Below are 14815 nucleotides of genomic sequence, written 5' to 3' on the forward strand. Positions count from 1 at the left end.
TCTTTAAAAAAAGAAATGGTTGTTAAACTACTATCATGATTATCTCTTCTGCAATCGGAATATGAAAAAAGTAGCTGTATGTACAATATAACTTACATATTGTAATACTCTTTTAATTGAATGACTAACACAATACATGTAATTATGTTAATAAACAACAAAAAACAATATTGCATTTTAAATCTAAATATTTTCACAAGTATTTAAACATACTGGAAATACAAAGTAGGGTTAGGGTGACAGATACAATAATAATATGACTATATAGAAATATGCATATAGACTCTTTGTCATTAAGAAATATTTAAAACAATAAACAATGCATGTTGGACACTAATTAAAACAAAACAATCTGGGGAGCATTTCATGAAAGGACTTGTCAGAAGTGATATCCGACAAGTCCCATTTTATTCAACAGTTACCATAGTAACAATGCTTCTCAGTCAATCAAAATCAAGGAAAGTTGTCAAATCTGACAACTTGTCGGACGAAAGTGTTGATGGAACACTCCCCAGAAACCCATATTTATTATGAATTACTCCACATGCCCAAACAAATAAAGGTATTATGACCCAGCATATATTAAATAGTATACCTAATATATTTCCTGTGATTTGATACACTTAATTGCCTGACATGATAGTAATACAGAATAAATATTGTGTTTCAAAGTAACAAGATTTATCTGGTGATTACATTTTTTCTAAAACCACATTGGTTAAAAGCTGCTTTATGTATTCGAATTTTGATACTCTTTAAATTTGCATTCAACTGCACACTTAAAACATGATATAACAATAGATGTTGAGCAGCATAGTTTGCTTTCACGTGCATTCTGGTTTGATAGAGTTGTGTTAATGTGAAAACCAAGAAAGTAATTTCAATAGTTAATGGTAAACTAAAATGTTTGCCTCTGCAACACTCCATTGAAGCTTACATGACAAATTTCAGATGAATACAAAACAGTTGCCAGGCATGACAAATATGTCATGAGTGTTTCTGGATGGTGTGTGCACTCAATAAGATATCACAATTATTATCATTATTATGTATTACCGGTACATTGGAGATGTTCAGTCGGTCAAGGATGGTTCTTGTATGTCTGAGGAAAACCAATGTACATGTAGAAGTTGAATACACAATCATTGCTTTCCACAAACATTACATGATGCACGAGGATGTGTTCAGACTGTTTTTGGATGAGTGTTTACTATTGTGTGTTCAGTTTTCCTTCACCCCTGCCAGCCACATTATAGATCAGATCCAGGGGAGAGATCCATGCAGACACGTTGGACATATTTGGAGGTCCTTGAAAGGTTCAGGAGGCCAATACAGTAAATTTTGGGAGGAAAAAAAAAATCTGATGTCATCCGTGGACTGCTGTCTTGGCAGAACAGTTCTTGATGGTCCGTGTAGCTGCCGCATTGGTCAGTGTAGCTGCTGTGTTGGTCCAAAAAGCTGCCCTAATGGTCCATGTAGCTGCCGTTTTGGTCTGTGTAGCTGTCCTGTAGGTCCATGCTGACACCCTGATGGTCTGTGTAGACGCCGTTCTCTGCATGCATGGTTCGTGTAGATGCAGTGTCAAAATACAGTCATCAACACTCAAACTATTCGGACCATTCTAGGTCCGTTGCGGTGTAGATCCCTGAGGATCCATCTTTACATGTGACTGGGGCTTCAAATGAACCTTCCAATTATCGTATACTCGGAGTCGGAGTTGAGAACGCTAGTCAGGATGGCCCTCATGAGCCTGATGTATTATACACAGGGTGTGTTCAGTCTGTCTAAGATGGACGTTCCGTTAAAGCATATACTATGAGTAGTAGGTGAGAACACTGGTCTGGTTGCCTCTCATTAGCATGATTGGAGGGAGGTCACCAGAAAGCACTTCTAACCAGCACATGTACATGATGGGTGGACACAGATTCTTCCTAGGCATTGGTAGTGACCTAATCAATATAAGAGTAGAATATTGATAAGACAAGGCTCCACATTAACTTTTTTTGGTGGTGGCCCATTTGGGCCACCAAAACCTTCAAATAATTTTTTTTGGTGGCCCATTAGTAAAGTTTAGTGGCCCGAAAAATATAAAGAAAAACAGTAATTAAAAATGAATAAAACAAACTGAAATATTCTGCAGTCACTACCACGTACCACTATTCTTTGTACATCTTGTATGTAAATCGTGCTTGTTGTTATTTTACGTTGCTTATTTTGTGGTAATATATAAATTGTTCTATCATTGTAAATATGAAATGATTGAATGAGAATAAAAGAATTGTATTGTTCCCAGGTTGTGTGGACTTTTAATCTTCATATAGACACAAACTCATAATGGTAAAGTAAATAAATAGTGCATATAGCAAACTCAGATAGATTAACAAAACTATGATTTTTCCTTTCTTCCTTTTTGATCGTAAAACCTAGATTATGCAGGCACCAAATCTAGTTTATTTTCTCTTTTCCAGCATACATGTATTATAGCAGGAGAAAATCACAGAAAATATGCTTCAGAATTAGAACAATGTGTAAAAGGGGGAAATAAACAAAAACAATTTTCAGAATAGCATATCAAAAAAAGAAAACAAAATTGTAAAAATGAATAAGTGAAATAAAACAAAAGAAAAAATGAAGAAAGAAAAAACAAAGAACAGGAAAAAAAATTGAGAAAAAAACAAAAGAAAATGTAAGAAAAATGAATGAGGAAATTATCAAAAAATGGGGAAAATTATTATTATTATTCAGTAGAAACATGTTCTTTAATCAGGAATATTCAATGGGAAGAGGTATAAATGGTTTAATCTCTGTAAAAAAAATCAGAAAACAACAAAAGTTATCTGGAAAAAACAGTGAGAAAATTCCTTCCCAATATTTGATAAAATGATTTCATATCAATGAAATGCCTTCCCAAGGTATTTACTTCCTTAAGAGTGGTTTAAGAAGTCATTTATAAACAAGAAAGAAAGAAGCTGTCTATTCATTTTTGGCTAGAAGAAACACAGCTTCGAAATAAACTAAATATCAACATACATACATGCACTTGTGGGACTGTGATGTACTCACCTATGTGTTTTATGTGTCTTAATGCATTTGGAAATCGGTCTTTTTGAGTCAAAAGAGAGGTCATAATTCCTCCTTTTAATGCTTGCAAGTAATCAGGTTTCAGTAATATGGACTGTAGAAGGGCATTTCATTGGTGTAAAATGTGACTTTGACGTAGATTTTCAAAGTTCTGGGGAAGATTTCTTAGCAGTAACATTTCGTATCGCAGCTCCCTGAGTCTGAATAGTCTGCTAGCGCACAACTAGCTGCAGTGGTATCATGCATGCAAACTGAGTCAGACAGCCGGCGCGGCCGGCTGAATAATAGTTACTGTATGCTAGCGTTAGGCCTACATACTGTCATGACTGTGCAATCTTTGTGTGTGTGTATTTGTGTGTAGATTAACAAAAAAGGCGCATGATGAATTGACTTGCAATTTGAACTGTAGAAAGTTGATAAATGCATGCACAATCGGGAGAAAAATTGCGCTACTTTGAAAATTATTGGTTGCCCGAATCGGGCCACCAAAACTTAAATTTTTTTCAATAATGGTTGCCCGAGATGAATTTTTGGTGGCCCCGGGCCACCGCTAATGTCGAGCCTTGGATAAGATGTTAATCTACAAATTATCATGATCAATTATCGAATATGAAGAATTGAATTGGAGTTAATATAAAGAACTGTATGCATCAGTGTATCGATGACAAGATGTGAAAGCCCCTCATAGGATCTAGAAAAACAACTTGGGGTAGATATTTAGAATCAGTATCTTCACAAGTGGACTAGCATTACAACACACTGACTGTCAAATTGATTTGAGTCTGGGAGACACTTTTTCTCAGTTTTTACTCAATTTTTTTTTACTGGCAGGTCATATCAGAAACAGATAAATTGGTGTTAAAACAAGAGACTGTTAAATGAAAGGAGCCATAGACAGACTATCACAAGTAAAAAAGAAAGCTGTAAATGAGAAGAAAGGCAATCAGATCGATAGGATATGAGATGAAAAGTGGAATTAGACCATGTTGGAAGAGACCAAACAGGCATAAGATGGAGTGTGATATGACAATATCACAAATTACCCTCTCAAATTTTATGTCTTTCGGCGCATGCAAAAGCACTCGGCAGAATCATGGCTACACTTACATGACAATGAGGTTGGCATCTTTTGAGTGCTCTTGAAGAAGTTCCCTAAGTCGGATTTGTCTCATTGTCTGAAAATGGGTTTAGAAAAAGGGAACAGAAGAAAGGGTATGAGCAATTTTTAACGAACAAAGTTTTGACAAATTTTTAGAGAAACATATCCTCATAAAAGCTTGATCATTAACATCATCATTGCGATCGCTGTCCTCCTCCTCATCACCATTTTCATCATCGTCATCTTATCCTCATCATCATCACCTGGACCACCATTATTACCCAAATCATCACCATCATCACCCTCATAGTCACCATAAGCTTCATTAGCACTAAAATCCCCACCATCTTTGGACCGTTACCAACGGCGTCATCATCCTCATAGTCACCAATAGCTTCATTAGCACTAAAATCCCCACCATCTCGGGACTGTTACCAATGTCATCGCGATCATCATCCTCATAGTCACCAATAGCTTCATTAGCACTAAAATCCCCACAATATCGGGACCGTTACCAATTTTGTCATTGTCATCATCCTCATAGTCACCAATAGCTTCATTAGCACTAAAATCCCCACCATCTCGGGACCGTTACCAATATTGTCATCGTCATCATCCTCATCATCATCCTCATAGTCACCAATAGCTTCATTAGCACTAAAATCCCCACCATTTCGGGACCGTTACCGATGTCGTCATCATTGTCATCATCATCGTCGTCGTCAACATCATCACCACAACCACCAACACCACCACCAATACCACAATCCTCCTCCTGCCCCCTCCCCTTAATATCACTATGTTTAGAACCTTATCTTGGCATCTCATCTCACCTTCTCTTTGAGTGATTCTACATCTTCTTCTGAGATCTTCCATGGATACATCTTAGGATCTTCACCATCCTTCAGTAACCACGGCTGGATGATCTCGTTAAACTTTTCAACACTGCAACACAAAAAATCAAACTTACCACTTTCAAAATTTGCACTGAATACAAATTAATCCATTTAACCATTATTGTATTTCAATATGAAAAGTAAGTTACATACATTAATTTGATTTGTTTAAAACAAATCCATTTAAATCATGAAAAATAATTTTGTGTCAATATGCAAGGTAAATAGCATAATAACTGACTTGTTCAGTTTGGCAAGCTGTGTTTGCAGCATCGTAATTACCGATTGGAACCTTAAAAGACACTTCAGAGTAAAACGAAAATCAGTCATTCAAAATGTTTAGGGCATATTTCATGCCAAAGGGCAAAGTGTACATTGATCTTAACCAGTACTCAACATAACAGACAAATTTCATTTTCAAAATATAGAAGGTGCTAACATCGTACCTTAACTACTTTCAATCTTTTGCCTGCCTGGTGGAGCACAAGAAAATGTTTCACAAAGATCGAAGTATGACTCCAAGTCAGGAGTCAGTACCAATGTGTGTATGGTATATAAAGATTAATCTCACTATGACTACCCTATAACTAACCTCTGAACATCTCAAGACCAATACATCAGACCAATACACCAATACATCTGTCTGTGATTTTCTTAAAATGCTTTGTCTGATATTATTATAATTCACATCATAAAAAGTTAACATTCTTTCTAAAAATTATCAGTATTTGAGCAGCTGAGGTGAAGTAAAAATGGAGAAAATGAAAGTTGGATAAACTAAACACAAAACATTGTTTCATGGAATTCACCATCATGACTCAAGAACGAGTCATAGACCAAGTTGAGCAAACACCCACCTTGCAGTGGACGGCTTCTTGCCAATGTTTGGAATGATGTTGACGCTGTCGTGGGGGATACGGAACTTGCTCAGCATGTTTGCCATACTGCAAAATAAATAACAAAGAAATGTACCATTAATTAACCTATCACTTTTTGATGAGGCATGTTCCATTATGGGATGCGTGAAGCCAAGAAACCATTTTTCGTTCAACTGCTGCACACTCTATTTGTATTGCCACAAATGAAGCAAAAAATGATTCTTTTAATCAAAACTTGTAGTACATCAAGAAATTTAGAGTGTAATAAAAAAAATATCTCACGCACAAAACCTGATTGAACTAGCAGAAATATCAAAATTCGATAAACTGCTTTTTATGTGCAAAGGTGTCGAGATTATTTCCACTACAGACTCAATTGACCAATTGTATTTTCTAAAACAGTTGAGGGAACCTTATTCAAAGAAAATCAAAACATGGGCATTCCAAACTGCCACTTTAAATCATATTAAATTTATGATTTCATGAAAACATTATAATAATAATAGTAGATGGGGTTTGTAATGCGAGAAATCTAAATTTCCCAAGTGAAAGGATGAAAGGAGAGATTAAAGTACAAATACAATGATAAATTAAGGAACTGACAAAGAGTGGAAGCATTAAAAAGATGTGTCTTAAGGTAAGTTATGGTGTACAAATGTTCTTTTTTAGGGGGGAGGGTACACTGTTATTGATAATTCCAAATTAAAACGAAAACTCACTTTCTTTTCTCATCATCAACCCTTTCCTTCTTTCCACTGGCAAAGACCCTCAGCTTACACTTTTGCCAGTTTGTCTTCTGAGTGAGTAGATGGGGAATGAGAAGGGTCAGACCTAGCACAGAGAAACAAGAATGATGGATATACTGTATATCATAGGGCGACTCTAAGAAATATTGACTTCTGTCCCCATATATGTTGCACATGTCATGAACCATTTCTTTAATAGGCTAAGCCCTTATGAAAATTTACAATGCTCCCAGATTAACATGGCTTTAACAGTTCATGAAGTTCAGTAGGAATAAAGAAAACTGGAGTTTGGACGTAGAAAATGATTGATGATTTTATGGTCTTGCCCCATGATGTCTGCTTGGCAAATTAGATATTGAAAATGAGGTAGGCATGCAGACTTCCTACTACATGTAGTAAGCTCATTATCATAAGTTTCAGATTTGAGATCTTAGAAAGTTTCAAAAACATATTTTCCACTATAAAAAAGCAAAAATATCTACAAGGATGATCTGTCATCATTTTTTTTTTTTTGCAAAATGACCCATCCTAAGCTTATAAACCAAATTTAAAAGTCAAGTCTGTATTTAGTGTACTCATATACACTTTTATTTCCCACGTAAATCCTTTGTAAATTCCAGCCTAATGTTGAAAGGGTCTCCTTTTGAAATAGCACACAAATGAAAAATGTGATAGATTGATTGAGGTCTGGCGAAAACAAAACCAAAATGTGTCAAATACATGTCAGAATATCTATTTAAGTTAGGTTAGACGGTAGGATATGGTTTCTTAATGTTATTTATTATGAAGAATGTGATGAATAATGTACTTACCACCATCGTCAAAAAGCCACCAGACGTCGATGGTACCCTTGGGTTGCTTGCCCTGGAACTTCTGTGTGGTCTTGATGACCGAGCCAATCGGCATGTTGCGGACCAGCTTCTCGCTCGTCAACAGAGGCCGTGATTGATGGTTCACATCATTCTCGGAGTTCTCAACCAATGCTGTGGATTCCTTCGCATTCTCTTTCTCCTTCTCTTCTTCTTCTTCTTCATCTGCTTCCGCTTGGTCTTGATTCTCCTTCACAGTGTTGTCCTGGGTGATGGTGATGGTTGGTGTAGTGACGCTGTTAGTTGCTTTCTCATCTGTGATGGGATGGAATGAAGCAGCACTGTGATTGCAACCTCATTAATGCTTGATTTAAATTTTAACACAAATTTGAAAATAACACAGATGTGCTGTATATCGATGTGGATATATGTCAGGGATGCCAAATAACCTGTTAAAGTCAGCTAATATTGATTCCTAATGTAGCTGCAAAAAGTCAAAAGCTTTACCATATTACCAGAATATGTCAAATATTACAAATATCATATTTTTGAGAAGATTAATATCAGGAGTAAACAAAACAAAGAAATAATAATAGATATACAAGAGCTCAAAATAGATTATCAAAGTACAACAAAAAGTGGAGGAAGAAAATAATAAAAATAGTAACATCATAAAATACTAAAAGCAAAAAATAAATAAATAAAGGACTAGGAGACAATTTGAGAATGAGAGAAAAATAACTTCAGAAAAATTCTGACTTATACAATTAGGAAAAAAAAACACAAACTAAAAATTTGCAGGGAATATAAGATATTCCCGAAACCCCTCCAACCCGGATAGAAGAAAAGACTACCTTCTTGTGGAATATCTTCTTTCTGTGTATTAGCTTCCTCCTTCTCAAAGTCAAGAGCAGCTGATACATCAGAACCCTCTCGTAACCTGAGAATACATACACCTAGCTGGAGATCAAAGGCATCACTGAAATATAAAAAGAGTCAATGTACATTAAACAACAAAATCATAAATCCCATATACAAAACAATCATGTAAATGTACATTTGTACAACATTATACAAATGAATTGTTTGCAAAAAAAATCATGCACAAATATTTTTTCAAGATCATACAATTGCATGCAAAAAATGTATACATAAAGATGTTTCACAAATAATTTAAGAGTATCTTAAATTTAAAGAAAAAGTAGAAATATCATATCCAAAATAATATGACATCCACAACTCACATTAACGTATGAATACTAATTGTTTGTCATTATTAAGTATGTATATGACATATTAAAAGTTTAAAAATGTATTTTTTTTAAACTTATATATGTAAATGAGATGATACAAATGGTGTCAATTATTGTCATTATGATTATCCATCCATTTTTGGGTTAATACATAGAAAGCAAAGAGGCAAAACTAATTAAACATCAACAAAGCAATAACTAATCAGATTTATTTTGGTTTGCAGACAAACAACTTTTTAGAAACTTACTGTATGATGCCGACATAATCCAAGAGGTCTTGAGGCTTACAGGCACTCCAGTTTCTCTTGAATCCCATAAACATTGTGTTGGGACGGATTTTACCTAATCCTCCAAGCTACGAGAAATGTTATCGGATGAAATAGGTTACAGTGGAAATCGTTTTTAAAAAGTGACATGATAATGGAGCTGGGGTGCATCTAAAAAAGCAAAATCACTAAATCGTCCACAAAAAAGAGATCTTGTAGAAAGAACAGATGTTTTATCTCAATTATGACATGTTGAGATGAATTTGCTCTCATCTAATCAAACAATGATTTCAGTAGCTTATAACATTAGCTGACATGAAAAAAAAACCATATGAATATGTAAATGGATACAAGACAAGAGGAAAGAACACGAGATTGGAAGAAGAAACTTTCAACTCTGAGCCCTTATTATGATATATTTCATTACCAGTCCAGCAGAGTCATTTCATCCACCGCTCAATAGGGCAATAACAGTAGTCTAACTGAATTATAATAATAGCTGGATTTATACAGTGCTTTATCTGAAGATACAATGTACCACTATTATTACCCCTTTCTTTAGATCAAGCTGTTGCTCCTTCATCAGTGCTCAACTAATTTCATGCTCTAGTACAAGATTAATTTCTTATAAAACAAACTGGGGAGAAAATCCTTGATAAAGTGGAAAGTACACTCATTAGAGGCATTAACGATTACCTCAAGTGGTTTCTAAAATTGGACCAAGTAGCATAAGACCAATTGGCTATCAACTGAAGGAGGGGGGGGGGGGTGTTACCTGCATGAGTTGTTGTGCGCCTTTCCTGAGGTTAGGTGCTGTAGTGAAGGCAAGGAATGCTTTGATCTTCTTATAATTCAACCACTGCTCATATTCTGCTGTTCTGAGCTGTCTAAAAACTTCTGGCTGCTCACCCTACAGGAAAGACAGACAAATTTAAATTACTAATATTATTTATTTAGCCATAAAAACATACAAAAATTGTACAATGTAATTACATAAATAGAATTTGAAAATGGATAATTGAATATGGATAAAGTAGAAATGAAAAGAGTAAGAAAACGTTTTTTTTTCCATGGGCCAGGGCTCGCAAAAGTAAAATTCAGTACTATTGCCCAGAGGCATGCGAGCCCTGATAGAACAAGTGGAATGCCTCTGGCCGTCTCACCTGCATCACGCGGTTCAATATAGCAGCAGTGCTGACTTTGAATACTACTCTAACTCGCACAAGATGTTCAGTGATACATGGTTACTCTTATGTCCACTTTTTATGAACTAGACCAATAAACTGACAGAGATTTGATGGTTATTCAACAAAAAACCCCAACATGGCCAAAGTTCATTGACCTTACATGACCTTTGACCTTGATCATGTGACCTGAAACTCGCACAGGATGTTCAGTGATACTTGATTACTCTTATGTACAAGTTTCATGAATCAGATCCATAAACTTTCAAAGTTTTGATGGTAATTCAACTGATACACCCACTTCGGCCAAAGTTCATTGACCTTTGACCTTGGTCATGTGACCTGAAATGCGCACAGGATGTTCAGTGATATTTGATTACTCATATGTCCAAGTTTAATGAACTAGACTAATAAACTTTCAAAGTTATGATGGTAATTCAACAGATACCCTCGATTTGGCCAAAGTTCATTGACCCTAAATGACCTTTGACCTTAATCATGAGACCTGAAACTTGCACAAAATATTCAGTGATGCTTGATTACTATTATGTTCAAGTTTCATGAATCAGATCCATAAACTTTCAAAGTTATGATGGGAATTCAACAGATATCCCCAATTCGGCCAAAGTTCATTGACCCTAAATGACCTTTGACCTTGGTCATGTGACGTGAAACTCATGCAGGATGTTCAGTGATACTTGATTAACCTTATGTCAAAGTTTCATGAACTAGGTCCATATATTTTCTAAGTTATGATGACATTTCAAAAACTTAACCTCAGGTTAAGATTTCAATGTTGATTCCTCCAACATGGTCTAAGTTCATTGACCCTAAATGACCTTTGACCTTGGTCATGTGACATGAAACTTTAATAGGATGTTCAGTAATACTTGATTAACCTTATGGCCAAGTTTCATGAACTAGGTCCATATACTTTCTAAGTTATGATGTCATTTCAAAAACTTAACCTCAGGTTAAGATTTGATGTTGACGCCGCCGCCGCCGCCGTCGCCGCCGCCGTCGGAAAAGCGGCGCCTATAGTCTCACTCTGCTTCGCAGGTGAGACAAAAACCGTTGAGAGAATATTGCACATTCCATTATATAAAATTACACATTATTGAAATTCAAATAAGACACATTCAACAAACATCATTTTCAAAAGTATGTAACAGCAGGCAAGATAAAAGAAATAAAATAATGAATCTTTCAATCCTGCCCTGTCTTGTCTTTCTGTTAATGCCTATGATCATAGTGTTTAAAGGCAATTGAATTCAAAGATTGAATTGACCTTCTGAAGATTTTTTACCGGGTACCGGGTGAACACCATAGTCTTTGACAAATAGTGCATTGGTCTTAATGTACATAGGTTGTAGCTCTCCAATACACGGGACCAGCATGAACGTTCTTTCGATGGACAGAGCGTTTTCCAAGCGCATTTACAAGTGCACTGAATACATCGTCACACAGAACATCTTTTGTTACATGTTTTCCGGCATGAACGGGACTGGAACTCTCACAATGAAATCCCACGATCTTTAAAGAGACGATCGTGTCTAAAAGAGGAGCTCTAATCGACTGGGCTACAATGCCTCGGTGGCAGATAAAATATGTTGACAAATTTAAATACATAATTTCATCCACCAACTTCCTAAAAATGTTTTCTCATGAATTTTTCTTGTTCACCAAGGCAATATAACCATGCTACATGACTAAAATATCTCCTTGAAATTCTAAATGGGCAAGACATATTTTGCAAGCTATTGTTCATGTAGCAGGTTCACACTAATTTTCTTTCAACAGGTTCTTAGAAGTAAGACCAATAAGAAGAGACAGAATATTCTTTACTCATAACACTCAAAAACTGAGTGAGAATGTTTGAAATATTATTAAAAAAAAATAATGTGCATATATGTTCAAGGTAAAATAATGTAGAATTACTTACTAAAATGACGTTTCCACAGAGCAGCAAGCTGGTATTTTTGGTGATATGTGAACATAGATGAAGCATGGCTGGACGACAGTTAGGTGGCCCAGTCAGCAGTAGAATTTGAGGTCTGTAAAAAGTAATGAATGAAATGATAGTATTTACATAAGAGGACAATTTCACTTTTTTCAAATTTGAATTTATATAATGGTGATGGAAAATTGGAATAATGAAAAGGTAATTTATCATCTCAATGACTAATTCTATTTCTCTAAGTTATTTTATTTTTTGAAATACATATATTGGATTTTCTTTTTTATAATAGCAAATTCTTTTCTTGATATAATGACTCACACTAAAAGTAATAAATATTGTACAATATGCTAGTCTGACAAGACCAAGCATGCTTTGTGATTTGCTATACATGTAGATTTAAACAGGTAATATGAAATGTTATTTCATAAAAAAAGTACACATAACAAATCATTAAAAAGAAATGCATTTCATTCAGTCCATGACAGTATTTGTGCCTATAGAGCACTGAATGAACAAATGAACGTCTTTCTAAAGTACAAATTACCGATCAACCTACATGTACATGTATGGCAATAACACGACACCTGATTGTGAGTCAACTGTAACATACATTGAGGTTGTGGAGTTGCCATGGTTGAGTGGTCTCAGGCACCCAACTTTACACATGGGAGTCAGGATTTCAATTTACCCTGTGGCACTTCAAGACCCAGAATAAACCTTTTTTACAAAATTAGCTCTATTGAACTTCAAAGAAATGAAAATACAATAGATATTATTCGTACCAACATGTGCACGTTTAACAAAAAATATGTCTCTCACACACACACACACACAAAAAAGAACTCCCTGTAACCTACCTGAATGTCTTGACATGTTCAGGTACATTGCCTAGTTTGATAGTTGTCTGGAGTGCTCTCTTGTATAGGAATGCTTGATTGGAATCTCCCCAGTTTACCTCTGTTATAAAAAAAAAACAACCAAATTTAATCAATCGTAACAACCAAAAATAATTGAATATTCTATCGTTCCTCTTCTAGCTGGCTCGAGTATAGAGGTCATAGGGTTAACCCTAAAAAACCTGGCGGGCGGGGCCCTCGACATTTGTCGTGATAAATCCACTGTGCGAAATTTTTTGACCGTGCCGCTCACTGACTTTTTACATTCAAGTCTCACGCAACTTTTGAGACCAAATTTGCGACCCCCGGGTATGCGGTTCCGAAATTACGCAACATTTCGTAAGTGCATGCAGACCCAAAATTGCACAAAAACGTGAATTTGTGTACAAATCCAATGCAAATAGAGTTTTTAGCCAAAATTCATAAATGTATCATTATTTTTCCTTTTACTGATTGAAATCAATTAATTCCATCATATTTATGGTCCAAATAAAGTCCCTGACAATTTCCATTGGAAAAACAATAAAAAACAGAAAGTCAAAAAACAAAGAAATACATAAGAAGTTTAAAAAACAATAAAATACATAAGAAAATAAATGTGATTTTGAATTTTTTTTGAAGTACATTTGATCAGATTCATATAAAGTGTCTGTGTACCAAAAATTAGCATGTTAGGGGCATTATTTAGTTAATTAAAGCAAAATTTTGATTTTATGCATAAATTAGCATAATTAATTAGCAATGACATTTTTCGCAGAATTTGATCTTGTAGTTTTGTAGATTATGCCATGGGTAACACGCGTGCCAAGTTTTGTCGCAATCGACAGCCGAGAACATAAGGAGGGGGGGGGGCTGAATCAGCCCCCCCCCCCAGTCTTCTTAGGTGTCGAAATTGCCCAGTCTATTTAGGGTTAAACAAGCCGCTGATCCTTCTGTTGCATTCTGAACAGTCTACATTTTTTTTTTTTTTTTTATTTATTTACCACTTGTGGGATGGAACACCCTATCAGCACATGCTGTTTTTCGTAGGGGTCCATAGTTTTTCGTAGGGGTCCAGAAGTAAATGTATGAAGTGAAAGTGTTACAAAATGGTGGTATGGATCCTAATACAATGATTGGTTGATATCTACCCTGTGACGAGTCATATTTCAGCTAAAACAGGAAATTTGCTGATGACCAGTACTAATAACTAGTTCTCCAGTCGGGCATGGTTTTGACACAGCGGTTTGTCAAATAACCAGGGTTCATATCACTATCTTATAAAACAGATAATAAACATCATTCTCCTTTGGCATTGTAATGATTACACACACTTGTAATTTTGAAACAGTCCACACTCCCTTGGCCAAGCCTTGGACATGTCAACATTTTTGCATGTAATTCTCACTCATTAATGATGCATACATGTACAGTATTACATGTACAGTATTTCTATAACACTTTGACAGTGATTTTATTTCTGCTAATTTTGTTAGTCCAATAACTCCAAAATACCACTTTTGTATATAACCCTTGTTTAACATGAAAGTAAATCCAGCATCATGATTATAAAAACTTTTTGTGAATATGTAAAAAATTGTGGAAATATGTTTGCAAAATATTGGCTAAAAGACTCATACAGTCAGAAGCAGATCAAGAATTTACTAAATGGGGGGGGGGGGGGAGTGGGAGGGGCTCTTCAACCCCCCCAAAAAAGACGATAAAACAATAGAGGATATCATCACTCCCTGGGAGAATTTTTCTCCAT

The 14815-nt window shown here is 35.4% G+C and overlaps 1 protein-coding gene across 1 annotated transcript in view; it reads right to left on the reverse strand.

Moving 5' to 3' along the window:
- Positions 1–729: 729 nt before the first annotated feature.
- LOC121415740 (solute carrier family 12 member 3-like) overlaps positions 730–14815 on the reverse strand; it is a 50797-nt gene continuing 36711 nt past the window's right edge. The window contains exons 15-25 of the mRNA XM_041609066.1: positions 13030–13129; positions 12155–12266; positions 9804–9938; positions 9011–9117; positions 8364–8488; positions 7513–7824; positions 6674–6785; positions 5934–6020; positions 5014–5125; positions 4189–4256; positions 730–1949 (exon numbers count right to left, since the gene is read on the reverse strand). Of these exons, the coding sequence (XP_041465000.1) occupies positions 1814–1949; positions 4189–4256; positions 5014–5125; positions 5934–6020; positions 6674–6785; positions 7513–7824; positions 8364–8488; positions 9011–9117; positions 9804–9938; positions 12155–12266; positions 13030–13129 (1406 nt within the window). The 3' untranslated portion in view covers positions 730–1813. The remainder of the gene's footprint in view (positions 1950–4188; positions 4257–5013; positions 5126–5933; positions 6021–6673; positions 6786–7512; positions 7825–8363; positions 8489–9010; positions 9118–9803; positions 9939–12154; positions 12267–13029; positions 13130–14815) is intronic.

This window comes from Lytechinus variegatus, chromosome 5 (genome assembly GCF_018143015.1).
Source record: "Lytechinus variegatus isolate NC3 chromosome 5, Lvar_3.0, whole genome shotgun sequence".
Lineage (NCBI taxonomy): Eukaryota > Metazoa > Echinodermata > Echinoidea > Temnopleuroida > Toxopneustidae > Lytechinus > Lytechinus variegatus.